The sequence below is a fragment of the Kogia breviceps genome, chromosome 2 (assembly GCF_026419965.1).
Source record: "Kogia breviceps isolate mKogBre1 chromosome 2, mKogBre1 haplotype 1, whole genome shotgun sequence".
NCBI lineage: Eukaryota > Metazoa > Chordata > Mammalia > Artiodactyla > Physeteridae > Kogia > Kogia breviceps.
The window spans coordinates 89,670,797-89,698,430 of NC_081311.1; the positions used below are offsets into that span (position 1 = coordinate 89,670,797).

Sequence of the window (27,634 nt, forward strand, 5' to 3'; positions counted from 1 at the left end):
TTCGCTGTTGTTGCAGAAGTGCGGGCAGGGGGCAGCCTGGAGCTGAGCGCTCAGCCCCCTGCCCGCAGAGAGCCATGAGGGCCAGGCCCTGGGCTTTGCAGGAGGCTGTCCTGGGGTGGGAGGCCAGACTCCTTGGACAGCTGGACCTTGGCTCCCTGTCTTCTTCCTCCTGGCCTCCCAGGAGGAGGGACCCGGGCTGATGACAATGACAACAGTCCTGGTTTCTCGGACAAGCGTGACGGCGCGGGACACGAGATAGGGGCAGGCCTTGGAATTAGCCACGGGAACTCTGGCTCAAAATCTTCCTTGAGGGGGTCCCTGGAGAAGTCCCCCCATTTTGTGGAAGGTGTAAAAGGAGGGGGTCCTGAGGTCCGTTTGCCAGGCAGAGCCGGGCAGAGCTCACCTGGCTGGGGTCTGATGTCCTGTGCTGCCCCAGCCTGGGCCCCAAAAGGGAAACCTGGGTGTTGGGTGTGGATAGGAAGAGGCCAGCAGGACCCCTGGCCGAGCCCCCCAACTGCCCCAGCCTCTGCCTGGCAGATGGGCAGTGTTTGCAGGGCCGGGGCGGGTGAGAGGCCGTGAGCTTCTGTCCATCATAGCCCCCGCCCCGCCCTGTTGGACTCTGTCCCACCGACCACCGGGGTCCCTCGAGACAGGCTTGGGCCACTGTGACTCTTTGCTGAGAGGAGCTGGCACGGAGTAGGTCGTGACCTTCCTTCAGAGACAGCCTAGCTCAGGCCCCTGTGTTGTGGCCGGGCAAGTGTGACCAGTCTGTGCCTCGGTTTCCCCATCTGTAAAATGGGGCCCATGCTGCTCTCTCCGATTCCCCTGGGGGCGGGAAGTGCAGCCCACTGGGGTGCCTGGCACCCAGAGAGGGCGCCGGAGGAGAGGGCACTGCCCGCTGTCCCTTCTGTCCACCCTCGTGTCCCAGGTTTGAGATCAGGGAATCCTAAAGGGACCACCAGTGGTTTCCCCATCGCCCTGGGCTCATGGTCTTTGTTGCGTTGACTTCGTGTGTTTGTTGAGAGCGCTGGGGGGGGCCGGCGGGGCAGAGGCCTGGCTGCTGCTGCCAGTGAGCCTCTGGAGCCCCACCCCACGGGCGGTTGGGGCTAGGGTCCCCAGCATCGACATGGAGTGTGGGGGTGGCTGTGTGCCCCTTTCCCCACCAGGCGAGGCAGGTGCTTGCTGCACCCCTGCGCCGTCTGGCCAAAGAACAGAAGCAGGTTTCTCGGCCAGGTCACGCCTGAGGCTGGTGCCCTGGTCTCGTCTTCGGTCCCGTCACCGCCCCCCGCCCCCCGAGAGAGTTGAGGGAGTTCCTCACCCACCGTGGTGGGGGCCAGTTTAGACTGGGCAGGCCCTGTTTGTCACCCCATCACTGTGGGTCCCCTGGAGCAGCTGTACCCGGAGGAGGGCCTCCTTCTTTCCTGAGAAGCCTGCGGTGGTTTTGCCCCAAGACTTGCTCAGCCCAGGGCTGGCTGCAGATGCTCCATTGTAGGAGAGACTTTTTTTTTTTTTTTTTTGATTGTGCTAACGTGTACACAACATAAAATGTATCCTTTTAACCATTTTTAAGCGTACAGTTCAGTAGGATTAGGTGCATTCACATTGTTGTGCAACCATCACCACCATCCGTCTCCAGAACTTTTCTGTCTCCCACAGCTGAAACTCTGTACCCATTAAACAGCCTCCCACCCAGCGCATTACAACCACCCTTTTACTCTCTGCTTCTATGAATTTGACTCCCCTAGGGACCTCGTATAAGTGGACTCATGCAGAATGTGTCCTTTTGTGACTGGCTTATTTCACCTAGCATAATGTCCTTAAGGTTCATCCGTGCTGTAGCATGTGACAGAATTCTTTTCCTGTTTAAGGCTGAACAACGTGCCATTGTACGCATATACCTCATTTTGCTTTTCCATTTATCCTTTGATGAACACTCGTGTTACTTCCACCTCTTGTTCCTTTGAATAACATTGCTGTGAATGGGCAAATAGCTGTTCGCGTCCCTGCTTTCCATTCTTTTGGTGTCTATCTGAAGTGGAATTGCTGAATCACGTGGTAATTATACGTTCTAATTTTTTCAGGAAACCGCCATCCTACTTTACTTTCCCATCAAGAATGCACATAAGGGTAGGGTTCCAGTTTCTCCGCATCTGTACCAACATGTCGTCTTTTCTGGCTTGTGACTTGTCACGGCCTTGGGCAGGACGGTCCAGAATGTGGTGCAGAAGCGCTGGGGTGGGAGTTGCTTGGGGTCTGGGGAGGAGTCTGGCAAGGCTAAGTTCAGACTCCGTGGGCCCAGAAGTTGGGGAAGGCTGGGGAGTGGGGCAGTGCTATGTGGAGTTTGGGGCAGGGGTCCAGCAGAGGGTCTGGATAGGTGCAGGGAGGAGAGGGCAATTCTCCCGCCACTGGCTCCAGAGCTGAGCTGAGGGGCAGCAGCTGCGTGGTGCGCTTGGCCCTGCGGTGGTCTCCCCATGGACCCACGACCGGGGCCAGGCCCGCAGCCTGGGAACCCCAGCACGGTCAGTTCAGCTTCTGCCTCGTTCACTGTGGCCGTCTCACGGTCCGAGGCCAGCTGGGAGACTGACTGGGTCTCGTCGTGGCCACAGACCCCTGCCCCATGGGGCACGCAGATCCCTTCGCACTTCCCAGGTTGGTTTTTAATTCCTCAGCCCCCCGTGGGCAGCCGGGAGGCAGCCACGTCTGTGCTGCCTCAGGCCGCCACACACGCGTGGGCTCTGTGTGCCAGGCCACGCCCGTGTCCTCTCTGCCTGTCCGTCCCCGGGGCCCCATGCTGGCCGGGCTGGGGGGTGCTGGGAGCATGTGCCGAGCTCCCGTGGCCTCGGGCACCCAGGGTTTATGAAGGATCCCTGCACGGGGTCGTCTGTGTCTCTGGGGGCTCCCGGGTCTCAGGCCATAGTGGACTTACCGCTCCTCTCCTGGGCGCAGGGCTCTGGACGACAGGCAGGATATTTACGGCCCAGCTGGCGCCACTTGCAGGCTTGTTGCCTTCACATTCCTGTTTCCTGATTCCCACCAAGATTGGTGTCACGTCAGGGACAGTGCAGGGGCCTTGGCCTCCGAGGCCATCACTCAGCAGCCAAGGCCCCGGACGCACGGTGGGAAGCCTTCTCATCCGGCAGGAAGGGCCGTGGCAGCGCCCTGGAGGGCTGGAGGCCACGGCCCTTCGGCTCACTCTCCAGACACAGTGTGGGCCATGTTTTTCTTCCTTGTGAGAAGTTTTAGATGCGTGTGTCCCGACTCCTGAGTCCTCCTGGGGCCTGGCGGTGAGGCCCCCTCCTTGTGTATCCTCACGCCTCACCCCAGAGCCCCATGCAGGATCGGCCCTGGGGTACAGAAGGTGTGGGTCTCTGGCCTGCCCTCCAGGACGCACTCAAACCCCATCTTGCGGCGCCGTCCTCTTCTGGGTCCTGGGGGTGCCATCCACGCCCAGGCCCACGCTGCTTCTCCATGCGGGCTGCACACACCCTGGGGAGTGGCCTCGTCCAGCAGGGAGTCCATCCCCAGGTCTCTTGGGGCCCGCGGTTAGCTACTGCAGCTACTCCTTCAACCTGGAGGGACCCCCTCTCCAGGGGTCGCGGAGCCGAGGTTTCTGGGAAGTGCGGACGCTGCTCTCCTGACCTCCCCACTCTGTGCTGGGAAGTTACCCGGCGGGTGGGCCGTGGTGGCCGAGGTTACCACCACGGACTGCTTTTGCTCGACGGCTCAGGGAATGAGCGTCACGCTCCCTGCTCAGCTTCGTTCCCAGCCTCAGAGTCCGAGTCGTCCTCTGAGTCCGCTCAGGCCCCGTGCCGGCCCCAGGGACCTGGGCAGATGGGCCAGGCTAGTGGGAGATGGGCCAGGGGAGGAGAGGAGCCCCATGTTGTGTGTCACGCCATGGTTGAGGGGTGGGCCAGGGTGGAGAGGGTCCAGGGGGAAAAGGGGAGGAGGTTCCCCGGAATGGGACTGGGGAGCAGTGCTCCTCGGCAAGGAGGCGGACGTGCAGTTGGGCACCGGGGTGCCTGGTCCACCTGGGGGCCCCTGCCTACACCGAGGGCTTGGCTGTCGGGGCAGGAGAGCACAGCATGGAGGGTTGCTGAGCAGGCGAGCCGCTCCACCGGCGTCCCTGAGACAGAAGCTTTCAGGTCCTGCCCAGCTGAGGGGCCTGTAGCCACACAGGACCCCAGACATGGGCCTGGGTGCACCCAGGGTGGCCTCCAGGACCCCTCTGCAGCAGGAGCAGGGGGGAGGGGGGCAGGCGCTGTCGCAGTGGGTGAAGCATGCGGGGCCAGACAGGAGGGAGGCCAGCCTGGACTCAGATCCCTAAGGGAGCCCCCTCCCCTGGGGACCTGGCACGCAGCGGGCAGCCATGGGCCACACCTGGTCGTGGCGGGCATGCGGTCCTCCCTTGGCCTGCCAGCCCTTGCTCCCAAGGTGGTGGGGAGGGGCTAAGTGGGCTCCTATGGCACGGGGACCTCGGTCCTGAAAAGGGCCTGTGTCTCCAGATGACTCGAAGGGCCCCCAGAGTCCCTCGGATGTGCTGGGAGGACCCGGGCTGGGGTGGGCCCAGGTTCAGCTGTGCCAGGGGTAGCAGTCAGCAGCAGTGGGGTGGCTCTCCGTAGACCCGCCCTGAGCTCCCGGCGGGCCAGGCCCACCAGGAGCCCCACGGACAGGCCTTGGCCATGGGTTTTGCCCTCCCTGAACCTTGGGGAGACAGATGTGTCCCTGTGGGGACGTTGGCGTGAGCCTGTGTGTCTGGGGGAAAGAGATACAGGGGGGCCTGCCCTCCAGTGGGGGTGTAACCCTATGCTGCAGCCCCTTGGACTTGCCTAGAGGTGCCCGGAGGGGGTCGAGGCCCCACAGTCAGGGTCCCGGGGTACTAAGCCTGGGCTACTGCCCCTCCCTCCCCCAGGCTCCTGCACCCTGGCCACACCCCGCCTCTGAGCCGGGAGGGGGCCTCGGTTTCTGCCCGCTGCCGCAGCGGGAGGGTGAGCGGCCTGTCGGTGCTGGGGCCTGTCTGCCACCCCAGGAGAGGGGCTCTAGGGACCAGAGGAGTAGGTGTGGCCAGGCAGAGGCCCGGCCGCAGCCCCTTGCGTGGCCTTTTTCGGGATCTCCTGTGTCTCGGGCCTCCTTCCATGTGAATCAGGCCATCTTTTCAAGATGGAGCCTGCCAGCTGACTGCACCCTGCCCGCCCCCCCTACTCCGCCCCCATGCTCCCGGTGAGTCATACCTCGTGCCCTGGCCTGCGGCCCTCAGAGCGCCCCGAGTGTAGGGCCCTACTCACTTCCTCAAACGCTGCTGCCTCTGCTTCAGGGCACCACTGTCCCCAGCTGAGTGCCAGGACACCCCTTGCAGGACAGCCCGGGCTTCTGATCAGCACCCACAGCCAGGAGAGCTCTGGCCTCATGCGCTGGCGCTACCCGTTCACGTTGGCGTCATGCCCGGGGTTCCCAGTTAGACTGTCAGCGTTCCCCCAGGAATAGGGTGCTAGCCTGGACGCTGGCATCCTCCCCTGTCGTCTCCCATCAGCCAGGCCTGGAGGGCCCTGCTGACGGGCACTCTCAGCCGGCTTCTCCTGGGAAGCAGGTCCCTGAGCTCCTGGGCGCCGAACACACTTTCCCCTTTAGTACGAGGCTCAAGCCCTGAGTGTTTCTGTGTCCGGGCTGGTATAGGCCTGGGCCCGCTGCTTCCTCGTCTGCACGTTCTGTGGGTGTCCCTACCTCGAATGCCAGGCCTGAGCGTGTCGTGCTCGATGGGCCGGATTCCCGTCCAAGCCACTGTCCTGCAGACTTGGGCTCCGGGAAAGGACGGGCACGCGTAGCTGGGGATGGCCCCTCTCAGGTCACACCCCTTTCACCCAAGTTGGTCCCCATGACAGTGGGAGGGCCTGGTGCTTACTCAGCCCCGGCCCACTGGCCTCCTTCCCCCCAGCTCTTTCTGTCCAGGCCTTTCTGCTCACTGCTGCCCAGCTCAGCCTCCCCTAACTGGTTCCTTCCACCCCCAGACAGGCCCGGGCTCCTCTGCCGGGCACACAGAGGCCTTCTCCTGGGCCAGACCCTCTCCCCGCGGCCACCCTGGAGTCAAGGAGGTCAGCAAGGGGTTGGTTCTCCCAGGGAAGGCCAAGGGGGAAGCGTACATTTGGATGATCCTGAACCATGAGGGAGTTGGACGCAGGAAAAGGAGGCCTGAGAGCCATTTACTGGGAGGCACAGTTCTGCTTGGGCAGAAATGCACCCATGGGTCCCTCGGCCAGATCAGATGAAGCATGAGCAGGCTCTGGGCCCAGGGCCTTTTGCGCTCAGGGCAGAGCTCTTAGAACTCATCCTTGCAGGGGCTCTTCCCCTCCAGGTCTGTCCAGGGGCCTGCTCTGTTTCCTGAGCACACCCACATCTCCCACAGACAGAGAAGGGGCCAACTGATGAAGGCAGCAAAGGCTGGTGCCAGGAAACAGGAAGCAGGCTTGGAGAGGCGTGGCCCCCATCCTGCCACCATGTGAGCACTCCCAGTCCACTTGCTCCAGACGGGGCATCGGCCTCTGGAGACCCCAGATCATGCAGCCAGGGCCTCTCCCTTGGGGGACCAGAAGCCAGCCCGCTGAGCTCACTCAGAAGTGGGCAGTCTGGCTGACACGCCTGCCGAGCTCACCTGGGGCCCTCCCTGCCCAAGGCCCAGGCCCCAGGAGGCTCGGCACACAGAGGATACAGGCCAGTAAGGCTACTGCTGCTCCAGTTGCATGACTGCCCCAAACCCCCAGAACCCTCAGCCCTCCAAGAGCAACCCAGACCCTTAGCACCAGGCACCCCGGGACCCAGCAGAGAGCACAGGGCATGTGAAGCAGCCCCCTCCCGCGTCCAGGTTCTGAGGGTGAAGCCCCAGCCCGGTGCCTGCACACAGGTGCTGCAGAGACGAGGTGGACAGACGGGGTCCTCGGCATTTTATCGCAGGAGTGGAGAGTCGCGGCCCGGGGAGTGGGCATCTTGGCCCCATTCCTTGTCTTAGAGGAAATGCATCTGACTCTTCCCCATGAGGACCATGTTGGTTCTGGGTTCTTTGGGGTACTTTATCAGGTTAAGGGAATCCTCTTGCAGTCATGAATAATTATTTAGTTTTAGCAAGCACTTCTTACACATCTGTTGACGTCTGTAATCCATGGATGTGATGAATCAGATACGTGGAATTTTCTCATATTAAACCATCCTTGCATACCTGGAATTACCTGACTTGGTCATAGTGTCTTATCTTTTATATGCTCTACTGGATTGGATTTGATAAGATTTCTGTTTGCAGTTTTTTACGTCTATATTGAGAATGAAAAGAGCTGTCATTTTCCTTTCTTCTCATGTGTTTGATTTTGTTGGCCTCATAGAATGAGTTGGGGGTGAGGATGTGCATTTCTTTGCTGTTATCTAGGAGAGTTTGCATAATCTGTTCTTTTAAAATTGGGTAGAAATTGTTTTTGTAGCAATTGTCCCCCCCCACTTTTTATTTTGAAAGAATGTCAAACCTACAAAGCAGTTGAAATAGTAGTAAAACTTTAGTGCTTTCACTGAGACACACTGCCTGTTAACATCTGTCATCTTGGCGTACATGCCAGTAGGTATATGCTGTCTCTTGTTCTAACATGTAGGAAGATTTTTAACAACTGCTTTGTTTTTTTGTTTTCTTTTGTTTTTAAGCTTATGGGGCTACTTGTGGTTTTTATATTTGACTGACGGCTTCTCTCTCTCTCTCTCTCTCTCTCTCTCTCTCTCTCTCTCTCTCGCATGTTCTCCCGGTGCCCCTACCCACGCTTGGCGAGAGCAGATGAGTTCGTTCTGGCTGTTTCCTTACCTCGTGGCCCTCCTCTCCTTCCCTCTGCCTGGGCTGGAGATCCCCGAATGGCCTCCCTCATGTGGGGGGCATGGTGTCTGTATCATGTGGTGAGGAAACAGATGCAGAGGCATTCCTTGCGTTACCTGTCAGGGCCACACAGCAGCTAAGTGGCCGAGCTCGTGGCAGGTAGGGAGCCCCGTTCCCAGTGCTTCCTGCCCCAGCTCCTCCTGGAGACCCTGTGTCTGGGGTCAGTCAGCGGCAGACACACGCACTGGGGGTGGACGGCCCTGATAACTGGGGAACTTCAGCAGTGGAAGTTTGCCCGTCTGCAGAGGGCATCTGACAGTGGTGCCCGCCCCAGAGGTCACAGGAGTAAAGCGAGTGTGTGCCAGCTACGCCCCACCACCAACCACAGAAGCGCTTGGTGGAGGGGCCCCTGAGGTGACCTGGCGGTTCCTGGTTCCGGAAAGGTCCAGTTCTCTGGCCCCCAGGACCGAGGGTCACTGCTGAGGTGACTGCCCTCCCAGCTCACGGGATGGTTGCCCCTCCGGGAGTGCAGGGCCCACAGGCCAGGAGAAAGCAGGGCACTGCAGTCGATCTGGGCATCACGTAGCTTCGGTCTGGGGTGTGCCGTTGCGGCTCTGGATCTCTGTGTCTGGGGAAAAATAGTTTCTGTTCAAAGAGCTTGTGAGGCCATCATCCCCTGGCCGACTCTGCTTGTGTGGGAGGATGTGTGCGTGCGGAGCGGGGTGCACGTGCCAGCCCCCTCTCCGTTCACAGGCTCCGTGCGGCCGTGAGAGAGGGAGCCAGGAGGATTCTGAGGGGTTCGCTCATGGGAACAGGCGTGTTGTGGGGTGTGAAGCCAGCCCCGAGCCGTGGGGTCAGCAGACTGAGCCTGGAGGGGGTACCACGGATGCCCCCTGTGGCCCCCAGGCCAGCTCAGGCCCTCCTGACCCCCAAACAGGCGGATAACTGGTGGTCTCATGGCTTTGGAGACCTCTGCACAGCCACGGGCGAGGCCCAGGACCTCCCAGGCCTCTGACTCCGAACCTCTAGTGAGAAAATCAGGTTAGATCAGGTACACAGAAGGCCTTTAATCTGTTTGTTTTGTAATACAGGCTCGGTTGTATGAAACTGGAAAAATACAAAAAACTGAAAGCAGAAGACAAAGTTGCTCAGAGCTCCAGGCCCGGGGACGAGCCCCCTCCACGTTTGGCGTGTGTTGTGTGTCTGCCCCGTCTTTCCCCTGGGCCCAGTTTCTGTGTTTTCCAGAGCTGGCGTCAAGTTGTAACGTGAGCTTTGACGTGGTGCTTTTGCTCATCGTGCGTACGTAAGCGTGCTCCTGTGTCATTGCAGAGTCCCCAGAAGGGCTGTCCCTGTCGCCGTGGAGTCACCGGGCATAGGTTCGAGTTCCCTGAGCTCGTTTGAGGCCCTGAACTGTTTGTGTCCTGGCGGGGCGGTGTTCCACCGAGCTGTGCCCTGCTGCGTGGGCCTTCTGTGCTGGGTCTTGACTGCCGTAGGGTGCGTCCCTGGCACAGAGACCCAGAGGCTGGCGTGGCCTGGCGGACGGTGGGAGCAGGGGGGGCCGGGCGTGCGTGCCGTGTGCCCGGGGCCACGCTCCCGGTCCTCGGCGTCCCCCTCCTCGGCCCCAGCGGGTCTGCGGTTACAGGCTGGGAGGACGAGGGGGACAAGCGCCAGCAGAGGCCTGGGGACAGAACGAGCGAGGTGAAGGCGCTGGAGGCAGGTCTCAGGCCCAGTCGGCGAGCGCACGTCCCCACCCGGGGACGGAGCAGGGCTCCGTCACCTTCCCCCTACCCCGGGGCAGGAGCGTGCATGTTCAGGTGGAAGTGAAGCCTCCCCGCCGGTGTCGAAAGCCAGAAAGCGCTGGGCGGGCAGGCATGAAGTGTGAACGGCAGCCCCGCGGGGCCCCGCAGGTGCCAGGCCGGGTCACCTCCCGAGCAGCACCCCCTTAGCTGGAGCACTGCCCGCGAGCCAAGGCAGGAGCCTGATGGAGTTGGGGGGTGGAGGGAGGCCCCCTACTGCCTTCAGACAGCCCAGAGAAGCACTGCCTGTGACACTCAGTCGAGACTTCAAGGCTGAGGCCAGCCCTCAGAGTTTGGGAACAGCAGACGAGCTCCCAGAAAGCCATCCTTTGCTCATTGGAGGGGACATCTCTGAAAAGGCCCGTGTTTGGGTAGGTGAAGCGTTAAGCCTGGCCTCAGCTGGGAGGACATTGCCAGTATATCCTCCTGTGGCCCCAACCCTGGGCAGGGCTCCCAGAACCCCCAGCAGCCGCACGCTTTCTGGTCATCTTCCAGGATGGGTGGTCAGGGGCCTGGCATCCATCCTGGGTCCCTCGGCATCAGTGCTGGGGGAGGTCTGTTGTGGGTCTGTGCGCCATTGCCAGGCACAGTGCGGTCTGTCCCTGCGTGCATCTGAGAAGGGGACCTCACCTGCACCTTTGTGGGCGGGGCACCCGAGCCCCCGGTGCTGGCCGTGTCCACTGAGAGGTTCTTGCAGGGCGATCACCCCTGGTCGGGAATGTCGAGTGCCCGGCACACAGGCCGGAGCCAGGAGGGCAGACGTGCTGGGGGCCTGGCTGGAGGACCAGGCGGGACCAGTCTGCGGCCACACCTGCGGCCACCAGCTCTGCCCGCCGTGGTACCCAGCTCTGGCTTTGGGCCTTTCCTCCCTTCGGTGCACACAGCGCCCCCCCGGTGTGTGTTGGCCTGGTGGTTAAGTCACACGCCCACCCCTCACCTCATGGCTGTCCTGGGGGGGCCTTGTGAGGGTCCAGTGGGATCACGAAGGTCAGGGGGCTGGGGAGGAAAAGCTCAAGCTTCCTGCAGACGTGGTCCTTACCTTGAGGGGGAGGCAGGGGCTGCAGGCCCCTGGAATGCACTCGGGGCGCCCTCCTGCCTTGGGGACCCCCTTGCCGTCCCCCGCCCAATCGGCAGCGCCTCGCATTCTCTGGGTCGCGGAGCCAGGGGCTGAGGTAGCCTGCTCTGCTTCCCTGAAGTTTTGCTAACGTTGTGTATAAATCAAGGGAAGATTATTTTCATCCGCCCACGGAACTCTAGGTGCTGTCGGGAGGGGGAAGCCGAATGCAGAGGTGCTTCCTAAGCCTGAGCTAGGAACGCTCATTTTCCTTCATTTGGATCTTTTCAGCCACTTGGAATTTTGAAATAAGGACGGAAATTTCCTTTTTTCCCATGGTTTGATAACAACGTCCTTTCCTCATTGAAACCAAGACCTCCTTTCTGCTTCTCACCGACCTGTGCACTTAGATTAACTAGTCTGTGCCATGGTGTGCCCGCCCCCGGCCTGGCCTGGGCCTCTCCTCTGCAGGAATGCTGCCTCACCCCCACCCCTGCCCTCTGCCAGGCCTCCTCCTCCTCCCTGTCCTTCAGAGCTAAGGTCAGATGTCACACCTGCCTGACATTGACCCGGCATCAGGCACCCTTGGCACTTGTTCATCTGGGTGTCTCATGGTCACAGGTCCAGCCCTTCAGATGCTGCAGGAGGGCAGGGCTGCATCGGTCCCACACACAACACGCGCTCCTGTGACGCAGGAAAGGGTAAGTCCAACGGGAGGGGGCCATGGGATTCCAGGCAGGGTGCCAGGGCACCCACGTGGGGAGGGAGACAGCGTGTGAGCCTCCAGGCAAGATTTAGCCTGGCAAGAGATGTGTGGGTGGAGGGTGCCTAGGGAGGGGCCTTCTGCTGTGGAGGCCTTGAGGGAAGGTCCCATCCCCAGGTCCCAAAGCCCGGGGTCAGACAGCGCCCCTCACCCTCACCCACTCCCTTTTCGGGTCCTGCTGGCACCTCCACGCAACTCTGACGGCCCCCTCCCAACGGCTTGTACAGACCGGCCCTTGGGGGCAGTGGGCGCACTGCATGCGGGGGCCAGGCCAGCACTCCCCTGCGAGCCGTGTCCATCCCTCCAGGCACAGAATCCCAGAGGCCCTGGAAGCATGTGGTCAGAAAGGCCTGCATCTGGAGCTGGGGGCCCATGTGGCCCATACGCCCCCAGCAGGCTTAGGTCTCCAGCCAGGCCCTCCTCCTTCAGGTGGGAGCTCCTGGGGGCACGGGCTTCTCCCGGGGTCGGGGGCAGGGCCGCGGAGGCATTGGGCTCAGTGCGGGCTCATGGCAGCCCGGCTCTCAGCCCTGCCGCTCCTGCCTTGGCAGGGACACGGGGCCCCGTGAGAGTCAAGCCCTCCCCCAAGCTCTGCGTCTGCATTAGTGTCATCAGCCAGCAGGAGGCAGGGCTGGAGCGGGGATGGAACCGGAGGAGAACCTGTCCGGGTGGCCCGACCCACATCCCACAGCCAAGGTGCCCAAGTCCAGGGCCGGGCAAAGTCCAGGACTTTGGTTCTTCCCCTCCTAGGACGGCCATGAGGAAGACGGTCACAGATGCTGGGTGAAGTCGTTCGTCTTGGGGCTGGTTCATCCTCCCTGCAGGTCTGGATGTGTTTTTTCTTTATGCAGACCATGCTGACTCTTAATTAACTCACTGTATTTTAAAGGAAACGGATCGTAAATTGTGTCCATAGTGTAGTTAAAGATACCGCCACTCCTGACTGTTGTTTGGCAAGTGGTCAACAGGTGGCCAGGGCCAGCCTTGCCAGGTGACGTGTTCATGTGCCTGCTGGGGCCTGTGGCTCAGCAGGTGACCGGTTCTCCCCAGGCAGTTACAGGCTCCGGAGGCCTGAGCTCCAGTCCCAGCACTGCTACCAGCCAGCTCTGTGGCCAGGTTTGCTGTTGAACCTTTCTGGACCTCAGTTTCCTTATCTGCAAAATGGGAATATTTTCTTCCTATAGGGTGTCTGGCAGTGTCCAGGATGACCAGGGTAAAGCCTTGAGGGTTCACTAAATTAACGCAGCTATTACTGAACCTCTGATACCCCAGGCCTCACCCCAGACCTGGCTGGCCTCACCGCTGATCGTGCCTGGGTCCTCGTGCATTGGTCCTGGAGTAGATGGATTAGGTTCAGAGACCAAGATACGGTGGCAATTCATTCCTCTCTCTTTGAAAAGGAGCCCAGCGTAGGCAGGCCAGGCAGGTGGTGCAGCCGCAAGAAGCACCAGGAACCCAGGCTCTTTCTCTGGCCCTACCATCCCCAGAAAGCAAGGTTTCTGCTTCATGGTCCAAGATGACTGCTGGCCCTCTGCAGTCACATGCATGCTCCAGCCAACAGGAGGAGAACGCTGGGGGCGGTGGGGGGGGGGTGGGGAGGAGATGTCTCTAAGGACATCCTGATGGCCAAGCTTAGTCACACAGCCACACCTGGCTACAAGACACTTCCTGGGCTTCTTCCTCCTCAGGGATTTCCATGCTGTTTCCTAAACCTGTGGGGCCACCTGGGGGCCCACGTGAGCGCCGCTCCCAGTAGCTGGACTCTCTCCCCACTCCCTGGGTGAGCCAAGGAGGGCCTTCCCACCTTGGAGGTGGGCAGGGCCGGGGGCAGAGTTGTGAGGCCAGCCGGGCCCCAGCCTGTTGAGGGCATGTGACTCCGGGCATGTCCCATCCCCTGTTGGGGAAGGACGACAGGGCTTCCGTGCCCGGGTGGCCTTGGGCTGGCATTCTCCTCGCCTCCTGTCCAGCTGGGACGACCAGCGAAGGACCTGCGCCCGCCCCAGAGCTTCCATTCTGGTCCTGCCAAGGATTGCGTCCACTTTAGGCTCTGCCTGCCCTGGGCGTCCGGGGCACAGGGGCTCTGGGAGGACAGGCCCGCCTGTGTGCACACAGCACCTGACCACTGATGCCGCGGGGCTGCTCTCCCAACCCGGGTATTTTGGGAAGCAGAGTCAGTTAATCGACAAAAATAACAGCAATGAGTTCATAGCTGCTCTGCGGACACGTGGCCCAGGAAGAAGGGCCTGAGGCCAGCGTCTCCTACCTGCGTCTGGAGAGGGGCTCCCAGCCTGCCCTGCGAGCTCAGCACTTGCTGATCTGGGTTTCTCCTGTGGGTACCCGGGAGGGACGCCGGGCTTTGGTGCAGGGAGGTGAGTGCTGGCCGGAGCCAGTAGAGACTGTCCGTTCCATCGGCTGGTTCTCTCTTGTGCTGCCGGGGATGGTCCAGCTCCCCACCCAAGCCGCTCAGAGCGGGGCCCGCCTCTCCTCCCACCGGGCTCCTCTCACATGGGCCCGCGCTGCTCACTCAGCCGTGGTGAGGAGAGGGAGGTGACACAGCTGACAGCTGTTGGGCCCTGCCCTGGGGAGCTGTAGCAGGAAGGCGAGGACGCAGCCAGCCCACATGGGCACTCAGCTGCTTCCACCTCACCGTGGGATTCAGAGCCAAATGACGCTTGGGTTTTTTCTAAGGCCTCAGATCCCTCCTCTGGATTCTGTGCTGCGTTGTTCTATGGCATGAACTGCGCTCCCGGAGCTGGCCTGACCCACGGGCAGCACTGTCCAAGGCCAGAGGACCATCGGGGGCAGCAGGTGCTTCCAGGCCACGGGCTCTGGGGGGCACCCGGCCTGAAGTGAGCAGCACGCAGTGCTGACGAGGGCCCAGCTCAGTGACCTAATGACCAAGGTGGTTCACGCCATGACCTCCCGAAGGGTGTCATCTTCTTGCTGGGAGGTGGACCCAGACCTTGGTGAGCAAGCCGGCACCCCCGCCCTGGGATGCTCCCCAGGCCCTGGGGTGGGGTGGTCATCGGAGCAAGGCTTTGGGAGGCTCCTGCACACCTGAGCAGGCCCCATGGCAAGTTCTCCCCAGGGTCCCCCCTCTGAAGTTCTGGAGACCTCTCAGTATGGTTTATTTGAAAACCGTCTGGATACTGGCTCCACGGTGTGGCCTTTGTCCTCATGAAGGGACTCCTGGTCCCTGGAAGACCACAGTAGAGGGGTAGAGGGGGCCTCAGGTACCCCTCACAGATTTTCCCTTGCTGCTCTGGGACCCCAAAGCTCGTCCTTGGGGAGAAAGTGGCAGTGAAGCCAATCCCCCTATGGCATTAATTTTTTTTCAGTGCCTGTATATCGGGAAGTAATACAACAGCATTTCTTTAAAAAAAAAAAAAAAAAAAAGGTTGTAATTCTAATCCTAAATAACAGTGTCCTCACCCGCAATTAGGGAGCTCCAGCTCTGCTAGCACTGGTAGAAAAATCCACCTTCGTTTCAGGGTCTGAGTTTGTTCCTGTGAGTTAGAACCTTGTTCACAAAAGCCCTGCCCTTGGAGCCCCCAGCCCGGAGCGGAGGAGGCAGCTGGCATCCTATCACAGAGGACACGTGAGCACAGAGCTTGCAAAGCTGCCCCTTTCTGATGGCCACTTTGCACCCCAAGCAACAGGGATGTTTTATAACCTTTATTACTTGATTTCAGTTATGTAAATGACGTGTGCTCACTACGGTCAGTACAAAGTATATAAAGAAGAAAATGGGTTTTTTTGTTTTTCTGGGTTTTTTTTTTTTTTTTGGTCACACTGGGTCTTCGTTGCGGCGCACATGCTTCTCTAGTTGTGGCACGTGGGCTCAGTAGTTGCGGCGTGTGGGCTTTCTAGTTGTGGCACATAGGCTCAGAAGTTGCGGCACACAGGCTCTCTAGTTGTGGCGTGTGGGCTCAGTGGTTGTGGTGCGTGGGCTTAATTGCCCCATGGTGTGTGAGATCTTAGTTCCCTGACCAGGGATTGAACCCACGTCCCCTGCATTGGAAGGCGGATTCTTAACCACTGGACCACCTGGGAAATCCCAAAAAATGTTAGTCACCCATTTGGGCATATGAGTGTTCACTGAACTTTTAACTGTTCTTTAAGTTTGAGTTTTTCATAATAAAATGTTGGGGAAAATCAATAGTTTCACTCTTCTGAGAGCCACTTAATAATGCCTTCTGCCTCCGCACAGGTGGGCGCCGGCAGCCTTGGGAGCATCTGCGCCCTTGGCTGCGGGACCGTCTGCCGTGTGTGTCTGCCATTGACTTCTGCGTCCGTGTCTCCGGTAATGGCTGGCGTGCCACCAGCATCCTGCAGCAGACTTGCCACATCTCAGCCCTTCTCTTTAGAGCAGACTCCTTCTGGAAGCGTAATTGCTGATCCAGCCCCTCACCCAGCCACAGGATTGTGCACCCACCCCGGTTCTGCGCTCCGGGCCCCCGGCTCCCAGGAGGAGGGTCAGGAGTGGGGTTTGGGGCAGAAGAGGGAAGCTCCTCCAGCCATGGGTGTGACCCGAGGGAGGGGAGGGGCCGTTTCTGCTTCCGAGCCTTGCATCAGCTACCTGCGTCTGGGAGCCCAGTTTCCTCATCATTGATAAAGTGTGCGGGATACGGAGCGGAGCGGACCGTGGGCTCCGCCTTGCCTGCTGCCCACAGCGGCGGGCAGGACGGGGAGGGGCTTCTGAGGACAGTGAGAAGAGCCCTCTCTCCCTGATCCCAGCCCTGCGGCCGGGCAAGGCCCCCAGCCCCTGCCGCTCAGCCACCTCACAGCTATCACCTTCCGAGGAAGGAGTGCAAAGCCGCACCTTGCACAGTTTTCCCAGAGGCCCTCTGAGTGTTTGTCGTCAATAAAGCAGGGCTTCCGGGCTGCTGGTCCCGTGAGAACTCAGACTCTTCAAACTTTAGAGCTGGCCACTCCCTGACAGCAGTGTTTGCACCCAAGAACAAAACACATTCCTTGTTCACTAGGATGTATATGATTGTGCGATGCACCGAACCAGGGCACGCAAAAATGTCAGAACAGCCAGGGTCGCAGAAAGCATTAAACAGCATAATCAAAAGCAAGGAAGCGTGACGCGGTCGGTTCACGTGTGGGCTCTTGGGAGTGGTTGTAGACCGGGCAGGCTAGAATTGTTCCACGGCATGAAGTTTCTTTGAAGTCCCGTGTTCTGTCTTTGAATCCGTGTGCATTTTTCACTCTTGCCACTTCCCATCCGAGCTTGTTTTCCTGTAAATGAACAAGACCCTTCTCTGTCCGGCCCCGCCTGCACCTCAAGCCTGCACTGCCCCCGTCTCAGGTCACGAAGGGCTGTGTCCCCACCGTCTCTGAGAAGCCTTCCTGACCTGCCCCGCTGGTGAGCGGTGCCATCCATCACCTCCTGCCGCCCTTGTTGCTTCCGCCCCATGCAGCCCAGAGCGCTCAAAGAGCCCTGTCCGCGTCTGAGCCTGGGCTCATTACCCTCTGTGAAAGGGGAGAAGTGCCTGGGTCCCGGGCTCCGCCTGGCACGTCACAAGCCTGTTGGCTGTGGCCACTGGTGCCCTTGTCAGGGCCCTGAGGGCATTGCTGGCTTATGTCCTTTGCTGTGCGTCCATGGAGTGCCAGGGCAGGGCCACAGACTTCCACCTCCTTCCTCACCCCATCTCCGCCCAGCCAGCTACAGCTGGTTGTGCTGTGGCTCCGCCCACTTCCCTGGGGACAGCCCCCAGCCCAGTGAGTTCCATGGGCAGCTTGGGTGCTGAAGGCAGAGGTACTGAGTGTGAGGCCCCCTCCCTGTGCACAGGCCCCCACGTGCACCCTCGGCCGAGCCTGGGCACTGAACACACTGCCGTGGCCGTCACCCAGCCCACCGCGGGGCCGCGGGCCCTGGATGCTATGGGCTGTCTCCGCGCTGAGCAGGGCACTGCTTGTCCCCGGTACATAGGCCTGCCTTCCAAGAGCTTGCCCGCATTGGGGCGAGAGGGTGGGGTGAAGATCCTGGGTAGAGGGGTGGCACGTGGGGGCGGCCCGAACGACCTTGCGCACAGCTGCAGAGGGACGGCCTCGTGCCACGTCCTGCCGCCAGCAGCAGACCATGTGGGGTGCCGGCTGGCTGGCTAGATGGTGGCGAGCAGCCAGTGGTGGACGCTTCAGAGGAAGAGGTGTGAGCAGGGCCTCCTTGTCATCCCTCGGTCCCAGTGTGTGCCCCGCTAGGGTGACAGCGCTGTGAATCCTGCCCGCAACTCATAGGCAGGGCGGTCTGGGCTGGGGCGTGCTCTGCACCGCTCTCTGGGTCTGTCCTGGGACGTAGCAGGCAGCTCTGCTCCACGGAGACCTGCCCTGGAAGTTGGGGTGCAGTGGGCTCCCACTTAGGCCAGGGTGTGGGTGAGGGCTGTGCTTGCAGAAGGTGCCAGAAGCCTCCCACCCTGACAGAGCATAATTTGCCCGACAAGTCACTAAACAGGGTCCCTGGTCTCCCGCGTTGGGATTGGCAGCAGGAAAGGGGAACCCGGGGGGGGGGGGTGGCGCACTGTTTGCTGGCCCTGTTTGTAACCCAGGGCCCTCCTGGATGGGAAGCCGGCCATCAGCTGGGAGCTCCAGCTCCGGACGCGCTGTGGTTCCTTCCCAGAGGCAGGAACAGCCGGCTCACTATCATGTGGTCAGTTCACAAGCCACAGGGCGGCCCCGACCAACCCAGGAGACTGGCCACCCTCACCGTCCCCAGAGGCGATGCCCCCGAGGGGTCCTCCCCTCCCCCGTGGAGCCTCTCCCTACTCACATTAGCATGTAGGAAGGGGTCAGGGGTAAGGAAAGGGCTGCAGACACCTGGAATTGGCTGGCACAGAGGTGGGAGGGCAAACCAGACGCTTTGAGGAACCGAGGCTCCAGGTTTGGCAAAGATGCTGGTCCACCTGCAAGGCCAGCAGGGGCCTCGCAGGCTGCCCTGGAGAACCTCGGTTTTAAAACTGCTCTCCTTATCCCACAGTGTTTGGGAAATACAAAAGAAGTTGCGTGAACGTACATAGGGAATAAAGCACAAGGGTGCACACGTGCACCCTCGCTCCTGCCTTGAGCACAAGGGCGTGATCAGTGCCATGGACGCCACCACGGACTAGCGCGGTCCCTGCCTCCCCTGCCGCCACCCCCCAAAACACCAAGGCTAAGCTCTGACTGGAGGGCTCCTGTGTATCACCTCATCACCTTTTTCTTTTCACTGTTTTCAGTACGTATGTACGTACCACTAAATAGCGTTTTCTTTGGTTTTATTTTTAGAAACTTGATAAACCATATCGTTGCACTCTGTTACATTTTCTGAATTTGCATTCTTTCTGCAACACCTTATTCACCATACTTTACCCAAGTCGCTGTGAGTAGCTATGGTTTGTTCCTGTTTGTTGCTGAGCAGTGTTCTGTTGGAAAAATATACCCCGTTTATGTACGCATGCGTCTGCGGCGGATGTTTGGGGCTGTCACCTGCAGAGCGCCGTGGACTGTCTTGTCCACATCTCCCGGGGCGCATGGACGAGGCTTTCCCATGACGTGTGCCTAGGAGAGGACCCGGGGGGGTGAATGTGAGGGTCACGGGGTGAGCGTGTGTGCGCCTTTCGCCTTCCGGTGAAGTCAGTCCACAACAGCTGTCCCGGTAAGCATTTGTCAAAAGTTGGCCTTGCCCCACTTCGTTTTGCTGCTCCAGTGGGTATCACGTTGTGGCTGAGTGTACTGTTCCCTCATGACTCATGAAGGGGAGCGTCTCTCCATATGTGTTTTGTAAGCCAGTTTCCACATTGTTTTAGTGTTTTTAGTTACAAGAATTCACACATGCTTAAAGACAAATAGCTCCAAGGGGTTTATGATAAAAAACCAACAGATCTACTTTTCCTTTCCAGCTTCCCCAGAGAACCTCTTGCAGCTCTTTTTGGTAGTTTTCATGTATTGACTTCCATGTTTCTGAGTCGTGTATAGTGCCATTTCTTGTTTCATTGATTTAAATGTTATTTGTGTACTTTGTTTTGATAGATGAAATGTTCTTATGCCCTTATCCTTCTCCACACCCCACCCATTCTCCAAGGAGAGTTAAAGCTCAAGTTTTTATTCAGTCACTTACCACTGTTTATATCATGATGTCCCTAAAACCATTGTTTTCTTCTGAGCCTAGTAGCAGACTTCATTTTTTTTTTTATGTAACTTTTTGTTTTTCCTAGAATTAACAGTTGCCCTGCTTTTAACTTGCTTTGTCTGCCATCTTCATAGACTGAGTTTTTTCCAGGTGATTCCGAAGATCTGCCATGTACCTACCATTCGCTTTTTTTTTTTTTTTTCCACCAGTGCCGTGTTTTGTCAGGTAATCTGTCTGTGCCCCTTTTTCTGGAAGCCCTGTCCCTCTGCTCCTGTGACAGACCCAGCGGGGTGCCCAGTGGACATCTGGGATCTCTCCTGGGTTCGAGCTCCTGTGTCCCACACTTTGTTTTTTTCTCATCTACCATATGAGATACATACTCCAGTATCTTCCTAGAGCAGGATTCACAGAAAATAAATTTCCCAAGCCTTCACGGGTGTGGAGCTTGGCTGAGTATGAGATACAGTTGGTCTACCTCCCATCAGCATTTTGAAGCCATCGCTCCGTTGATTCTTAGCGTATGGTGTTCCACAGAGAAGTTGAGTCCCACTCTTTACATGTTCCGGTTTTCTGTCCACGTGCTTCACGGGTCATCTCTGTGATCCCGGGTCCGGTCTCCACGTTCATCTGCTGGGCAGCGGGTGAGCCATTTTACTCTAAATGAATTAAGTGCTTGACTTCTCGTTGTTTCTTTCATCATCTCCTCTGCCATGTCCTCTCTGTCCTCCTTCTGGAACCCTTGCTGGTTAGCAGTTGGACGGCCTGGATGGGCAGATCCTGCTGGAGGGTCAGAGGCAGAAGGCCCCCTGTTTGTGGGGGACCCCAGATGTGAGTGCAGGGGGAACTTCGCTCTGGGACAGAAACCCTGCAGTTTCCTCTGGGGTGCGGCTGGGGCAGGGGCTGGGTCCCCCATGAGCGTGCAGGCCGTTGTTTGGCCCCCTGCCCAGTCCCTCGTGTCTCTGAGCCATGAGCGCCTCCAGAGAACACACATCTGGTTTCGTCCTGGGCAGGGAGCTGCCAGGACGTGGACGGTCAGTCATCTGGGGGGTCTTCTGCCCCCGCCACACCTACCCTCTGCTCACTTCTGATCAGTGCCCTCGCTCCCCCTTCAGCAGCCAGTAAAGCTGCCCTGTCTGCTGATGTGCCTAACAGGCAAGGGAGGGAGGAGCGAGTGAGACGGGAGCAGGAGTGCCGAACAGAGGGTGGCCAGGGCGCAGGCCTGTGGCCACGGGTGCCTGCTGTGTCATGACAGCAGAGCAAGCAAGGGCCGGGGTGGACCGGGAAGCGGAGATGGGGCTCGGGCGCGTGCGTTCCTGAGGAGGCCAAGCAAGTTCAGGAGTGCGCACCCACAGGGGGCTCCCGTGCTGTCCAGGCAGGAGCGGGGCGGGGGCTGGGCAGTGACCAGGGGCCGCTGGCCCGCACACAGGGTCAAGGGTCTGCCTGGACCCTTAGTCTCCACCACAGGCCGTGTTGGGAGGACAGGATCGGGCACCCAGGGCCTGGCAACGTCCTGAACAGAGAAGGCTCAGCACGCCCCATCCGAACACCACCCGCCCCGGTCACCACGGGCGAGCCCCTGCTCCTGTCCAGCCAGGCCAGCATCCAGGGATGCAACAAGGAGCAAGGTCGCCCCACTCAGCACCCATGGGGTGCACATGGCATCCCTAGGGGTCAGCGTGAGCCAAGGGGCTCAGGGGGCTCGGTCGGCCCCGGCTCCAGCGCGCCACAGGAGGGCTGGCGGGCCCGGCCCCCTCTCAGGGGTGCATCGAGATCTGTGAGGGTCTGGGGTCAGCTGGACCTCTGCAATCCTGCCCTCGTGGCGGGCGGTGACAAGTGCTGACGCAGGACTCCAGGCCTCCGTGACTGCAGAGGCCTGCGGGGACACAGACACTGGGGCGGCGCTGGTGCCCCGCTGTGCACAGTGAGTTCTTGCCCTCAGAGGTCACCTGGCAACCAGGTTGAACCCGAGTGGCTTCGATGGGGCCACGTAGACAAATCTTTGTCCGTTGGCACGTCGTACTCTTGTTTTCTGTGTCCAGGAGAGTCCACCACGCTGGCCTGCCTGTGTGCACACAGGGTGGGGAGGGCCGAGGACAGGACAAGGGACCAGCCGGGCTCAGCAGTGCACACAGTGTGTGCCAGCAGCCTGCACGCAGCACTGTTTGTCCACGTGTGTTTCTAGGTGTATCTCTGTGTCTGCCTGTCTGTCGTGGCCTCTTTAGAAGCAGTTGTCGTGGTCAGGATTTATAAACGTCATATACTAGATCTCTAGAAGGCTGGCCCTGGGATGAACTGACCTCCTCGTCCTGGCTGCATTGAAGGTCTTTGTCGCCGGTCCCAGTCCACCTAACCAGGGTCTACAGAGAGGGGCCTCCAGATAGCTTCCTAACCTCTCAAGCCTTGACTTCCTCCGCCACCAGGGGCTAAAGGTGCTGTGTGAGGGGCCTGCCCCGAGGCACCTTCTGTCTTGGACCATCTGGCTCCTCCCAGTCTTGTCCCCAGGGAGGCACCATGGCCCTGCTTAACGCACACACAGGAACCAGCTTCCCGCCGCCCCCTCCCTCCTGCAGGGTGAGCTGAGAGGTCAGTGGAAAGTTACCACTGTGACAGAAGCCCAAGAGGGTGCCATGTCTGTAGAACAAGGCTTCCCTGGGTAGTGGCTCTGGCTGAGGTCTAGGGTATGAGTCAGAGTCAGCTGATGAAACAGAGGGAGGACACAGTTCGTGCAAAGGCCCTGGGGTGTCTTCTTGGGAGCCAGCGGGGGGGGGCGGTCCCAGTGGTCAGAGAGGAGCTAGGAGGGCACATGTGGGCCTTTGTTCTTTTCCCAGGGGCAGCCAGAGCCACCAGGGCACGTTCCACAGGAGCTGGGGGAGGGGCTCACATTGGGGCTTGCCAGCCACCCCCACCCCACCCCAGGGGCTGGGACATGAGCCGCCTGCAGAGGCCAGGAGCGCGCTGTCGGCACCTGGGCTGGGGCAGGGCATGTGAGAGCTGATGAGGGCCCGAGGCACAAACAGGAGAACCCAGGCTTCACGGAGGGCTCAGGAATCAGGATGCCCATCCTGCTCTCTCCTTCCTGCGGACTCCCTCCCCCAGCCCCCTGGGTGCCCTCTGCCCAGGCCTTCTCCCGCTGTCTGCCATTCCTGCGGTTTTCTGAATGTGCCTCCCTAAGGCTGGGGTGACGCCCAGTGGTACCCCGTCACCTTCGCCCTTGCTAGTTTTCATGCCCGCACCCCAGGGCCCCCTTGCCCCCTGGGAGATGCGGTCAGATCAGGGCACCGCCAGACCCCGCGAGGTGTCTTGTGCCCCCGTGGCTTCCCAGAGGGCAGTGTGGGTGCAGCTTCCATGTTGCCATCAGGCAAGGGCCGGGGAAGGGGGATGGATCCCCCCAGGAGTGGTGTGTGGGACCCAGTGGGCTCCTGCTGCCTACTTCCGAGGACACTCCAGGCTGCTCGCCCCAGTCCCTGGTTCCCCTTGGCCTGGGACCTGCCCCACCTGCACAGGCCGCTGCTCTGCCATCCCTGGAGGTGGGGCTCCGAGAAGAGCCGCAAACCCCCCCTGGGGCAACCCACGCCCACCAGGCCCGTCACAGTTCCTGGCACTGGGGCCGATCGTCACGGCACACCCTGCAGGGACCTGAATCATGCCGGCTGCCTCTCACCCCGAGGGAGCGGGGAGGAGGGGGCACAGCCCTCCTTGAGTCAGCTCTCCCATGGTGCGGATGGATGCCCCTTACCCACAGCGTGGGGAGGTGGCATCGGTGCCCGACTCCTTGGGGGTTGGAACAGTTCCTGGGAGATGATAAAAATTATGTTACAGCTCACCCCGGGGGCTGGGTGGTCTCCTGGTGCCCCTCCCCCATGGGACCTCTGCAGGAGCCTGGGGTGGAGTGGGCCCAGTGGGAGGCCCTGACCCAGACCTACCGTGCAGCCTGGGACTGTGAGTGACTTTTCAGTGGCCCCTTGGGCTGCACCAAGCCTGCCACTGTGACAGCTCTTTAAACGTCTGGTTCCAGGTGGTGTGGACTCCGGGGTCACTCTCCTCCACCCCCTGCAGGGCAAAGTCTGATTGTCCCTCCCAAGGTGCGAGCAGGCAGGAGGGCACGCCTGGGGCTCGGGGGAAGGCCCCAGAGGAGACCCTGGGCCAGGGTTCAGGAGGGCGCCAGGGCTGGGCCCTGCAGGACACTGCAGCGGTCACGCTTGGCATCGTGGCGGTGGCCTGAGCCCTTTGCAGGTTACGTCACAACTCACACCTGGGTTTCTCATTCAGCAGTGGCCCTTTGGAGACCTGAGATGTGATGGCTGATATCAGAGGTGAAGCCACTCCCCGGGGGTCCCATAGCGTAGATGCTGAGCAGAGCCATCCGACTCAGGACTGCAGCCTCCCTCTCCTTCACCCCCCAGTGGTCCCTGCCTGGCACTCCGGCCTCACCTCCCCCCCACTCCCCGTCTCATTGCAGGAAGTTCTACTACATCACCCTGCTGCGAGACCCCGTGTCCCGCTACCTGAGCGAGTGGCGGCACGTGCAGCGGGGGGCCACGTGGAAGACATCGCTGCACATGTGCGACGGGCGCACGCCCACGCCCGAGGAGTTGCCGCCCTGCTACGAGGGCACGGACTGGTCGGGCTGCACGCTGCAGGAGTTCATGGACTGCCCCTACAACCTGGCCAGCAACCGCCAGGTGCGCATGCTGGCTGACCTGAGCCTGGTGGGCTGCTACAACCTGTCCTTCATCCCCGAGGGCAAGCGGGCCCAGCTGCTGCTGGACAGCGCCAAGAAGAACCTGCGGGGCATGGCCTTCTTCGGCCTGACCGAGTTCCAGCGCAAGACGCAGTACCTGTTCGAGCGGACGTTCAACCTCAAGTTCATCCGTCCCTTCATGCAGTACAACAGCACGCGGGCGGGCGGCGTGGAGGTGGGCGAGGACACCATCCGGCGCATCGAGGAGCTCAACGACCTGGACATGCAGCTCTACGACTACGCCAGGGACCTCTTCCAGCAGCGCTACCAGTACAGGCGGCAGCTGGAGCGGCGACAGCAGCGCCTCCGGAGCCGCGAGGAACGCCTGCTGCACCGGGCCAAGGAGGCACCGCCGCGGGCGGATGCCGAGGAGCCCGGCCGCGTACCCACCGAGGACTACATGAGCCACATCATCGAGAAATGGTAGTGGCGGCCGGCGGGGGCAGGTGGGGCCAGGCAGACTGAACGACGCGCTCGGCCCCCAGAACTCTGTGGGAAGAGGACCCCCGTCCACTCGCCAGAAGACGGACGAACGGTTGAGGGAGGGGAAGGCGTGGGCCTGGCAGGTCGGTTCTCCCCACCTTCCCAGGCCGGGGCTCTGAGAAATCAGCGTGGGAACCCACTGGGTCAGAGGGAAGGGTGCTTGGAGGACCCCCCAACCAGATCTGCAGGGCTTGGAGCCGGTACGTCCCCGCTCTCCCGTCCTCCTGGTCACAACGGCCACAGGTTTGAAGACTAGAAAAATCCATTGCGGTAGAAGGCGGACCTGCCAGGCACACACCCACTCCCCCCGCTCCCACCCTCCCCTGCAGGTAGCTCAGCCTCCAGGGAACCCCTGGCCCCAAGGCCTGCGTGGAGACACGGCAGGCCTCTGAGGTAGCCTCAGGAATGGAGCTCCCAGCTCACCCATCTTCAGGGTCAGGGCCCACCCCATCTAAAGCCAAGAAGACTCTAGTCCAACCCCTGGGAAGCCCACTCCCCTCTCTAGCCCAAGGTCAAAACCCACAGTGTGGCTTCTTGCTTCGGGTCAAGAGATCAAAGCACATCACCTGGGGTCCCCCACCCCACTCTCCTCAGTCCCCAGACCGAGGGGTGCTGTGGGGGAGATGGGCCCCGTGCTGCACTGCCCCCTTGCATGGGCAGAGGGCATCCCAGGAGTAGGAGGGCCATAGGTGAGGGTGCTTCCACCTGTGTCCAGGCAGACCTCCCAGCCAGACCAGCTCAGACAGGAAGGGGGACAGAAATCAAGAGCTGTCCCTGCCCGCATTGTCCTTTCTGACCCTCTGGGCTTTGTTAGTGGGCTACCCCCAGCCCCAAGCCCATGACTTGGACATTTATATGGGACTTAGACCCATCCCCCCACAGCCCCATGTATAAAGTTCAGTCAAGCCTCCATTGGCTGGAACGCTGCAGACCACAGCCACTGCTCACGAGCCATACTTTGGGGCCATGGTGGTTCAGGACAGCCAGGAAGGGGTACTCAGGCTTTCAGATTCTCCTCCAGGATTGGAAGAAGCAGCTTTGGGTGGCTCCCCTAGTACCCAGATACACAGCCCCCTGACCCTGGGCTCTCCCTGCGTTTTCCTGCGCCCTTGCCCGTACAAGCTGGTCAGGCCTGTTCTCCGCAGCCCTGCAGATTGGAGAAGCCATGTTCAGTCCATTGTAGACACTTGCCCCACGCCCGTCCCTCCTATGCTCGAGGAGGCCAGGCCAGCATCACCTCTGGACGTGCACCCCACCCCCCACCCATTGACATGAGGCCTAAGACCTGGTTCTGGGGAGCTGAGTGTGAGCCCCATGCCCAAGGTGGATGGGCACCCCTTCTCCCCAGGAGAGGAAGCACACGTGCCCGGCGGCTGCAGGCCAGACTCAAGGAGGGTGGTGAGGGCCCTGGGCCCCCGGCCTCATGGGCAGATCTGCCAGGGTTCCCTGCACCGGGTTCCCCTTGGCCACCCTGGCTGCCCTCCTGTGGAATGAGGGGGTGGGAGCCAAGACCCTTCCGTAAGCACCGGAAGGCTTAGGGTGTCGTCACATGAGGTGGCCACCCAGGAGCCAGCAGCTTTAGTCTTTGCTTGTCTGGCCTGAGGCCCCCGCCCCCCCCTCCAGCTTCCTGCGCTGGCCACTTCATCTTGCAGTCCAAGGACAGCGCAGTCAGCAGGCCCCCGAGAGCGGACACGTCATGCTGAGGAGGTGAGTGCTCAGGTGGCTCTTTTAAAGGGTGCGAAGGTCAGTATGGGGGTCTGCTCCAGTACTCATTTGGGGCGGGCGTGCTCCGGGGAGGAGGGTGGGACACGTTCACGAGAGCTCTGGGGTCTTGCACGATCACCCGTGACGCTAGGGGCTTGCTGCGGCCTCCCACCGGGAGGGAGGATAGCTGTTCTGCGTGAGCCCCCCGGGCACCCGGCCAGTGGCCTGGCTCAAGCAGCCCTCCCCAAGGGGTGCTCCTGAGGGTGTGGGCCTGAGTGCAGGATGTGTTTTGTACATAATGGAGTGTTTTAACTCATGGCCTGTTGTCCCAAGTCACACGGTTTCCTCGGTTTCTTCACTGCATCTGGAAGGAGGTCCTGGCTCCGGCCAGCATCCAGGCAGGGGTGCCAGTGACAGCGCCAACTGGCAGTGCCCCTCGGCCACTTGGGTCTCCCGTCCAGCACTGCCGGCTCAGGACGCCTGCTCTGAGGTAAAGGCTTCTTGTGCCTGCAGCACCTCTTCCAACGCCACAGGCTGGGGCTCCAGGGAGGGGATGGCCTCCCCAGGGCTGAGGGACAGAAGCAAACATGCAGTGAGCAAACAGCCCCCCGCTCTCACTACCCCAAGCCTTCAGTGTCCTCTCTCGGAGGAGGCGTGAGGGATGAGAGAGCTGTCCAAGCAATGAGTCTGTGTGAACGTTTTGGGAACTGGAAGAGTTTAACTTGAACCCAGGAGCGTTTAAAGCTTTATTTATTTATAGCTTCTTATTAAAAAAAAAAAATGTTGAGAAGAAACCTTTTGGTGACTCACAAAAAAACGAGTTGATGATGGAAACGCAAGTCATAATCATCTAATTGTTTTTGTCTAGGTCAAGATGAATGTTAGCAGATGAAATAAACCCTGAAAAGGAGCGCTGGTGTGTGTGGTCTGTGGTCACATAGCAACGCGCCTGGTGTGGCGCCGTCCCGGTTTGATTTTCGAAATGAGCATCTGTGAGCTCACAGGAATCACACAGAAGCAGACAGGCTTCCCTCAGGAGCAGGCGGCAGCCCAGTAAGAGAGGAGTTAACACAATGTGTCACTAAGCCTTGCTTTGTGAAAGTAAGAAATGTGCCTGTCATCACCGCAAAGAATAACTTAGGGACTTCC

At 60.3% G+C, this 27,634-nt stretch overlaps 1 protein-coding gene across 5 annotated transcripts in view; it reads left to right on the forward strand.

Annotated features, from left to right (window-relative positions):
• Nucleotides 1–27,396, forward strand: part of HS6ST1 (heparan sulfate 6-O-sulfotransferase 1) — a 42,593-nt gene extending 15,197 nt beyond the window's left edge. The window contains exons 2-4 of one of the 5 annotated variants that reach the window (XR_010839069.1): nucleotides 24,017–26,488; nucleotides 26,819–26,975; nucleotides 27,354–27,396. Coding sequence is in view for 1 of the 5 variants with exons in the window: in XM_059052621.2 (XP_058908604.1) it covers nucleotides 24,017–24,725 (709 nt within the window). In the remaining 4 variants the exon portion in view is untranslated. Of the gene's footprint in view, nucleotides 1–24,016 lie in introns of all 5 variants that reach the window. The other 4 variants (XR_010839067.1, XR_010839068.1, XR_009333867.2 and 1 more) reach the window with 4 other exon arrangements.
• Nucleotides 27,397–27,634: the final 238 nt, after the last annotated feature.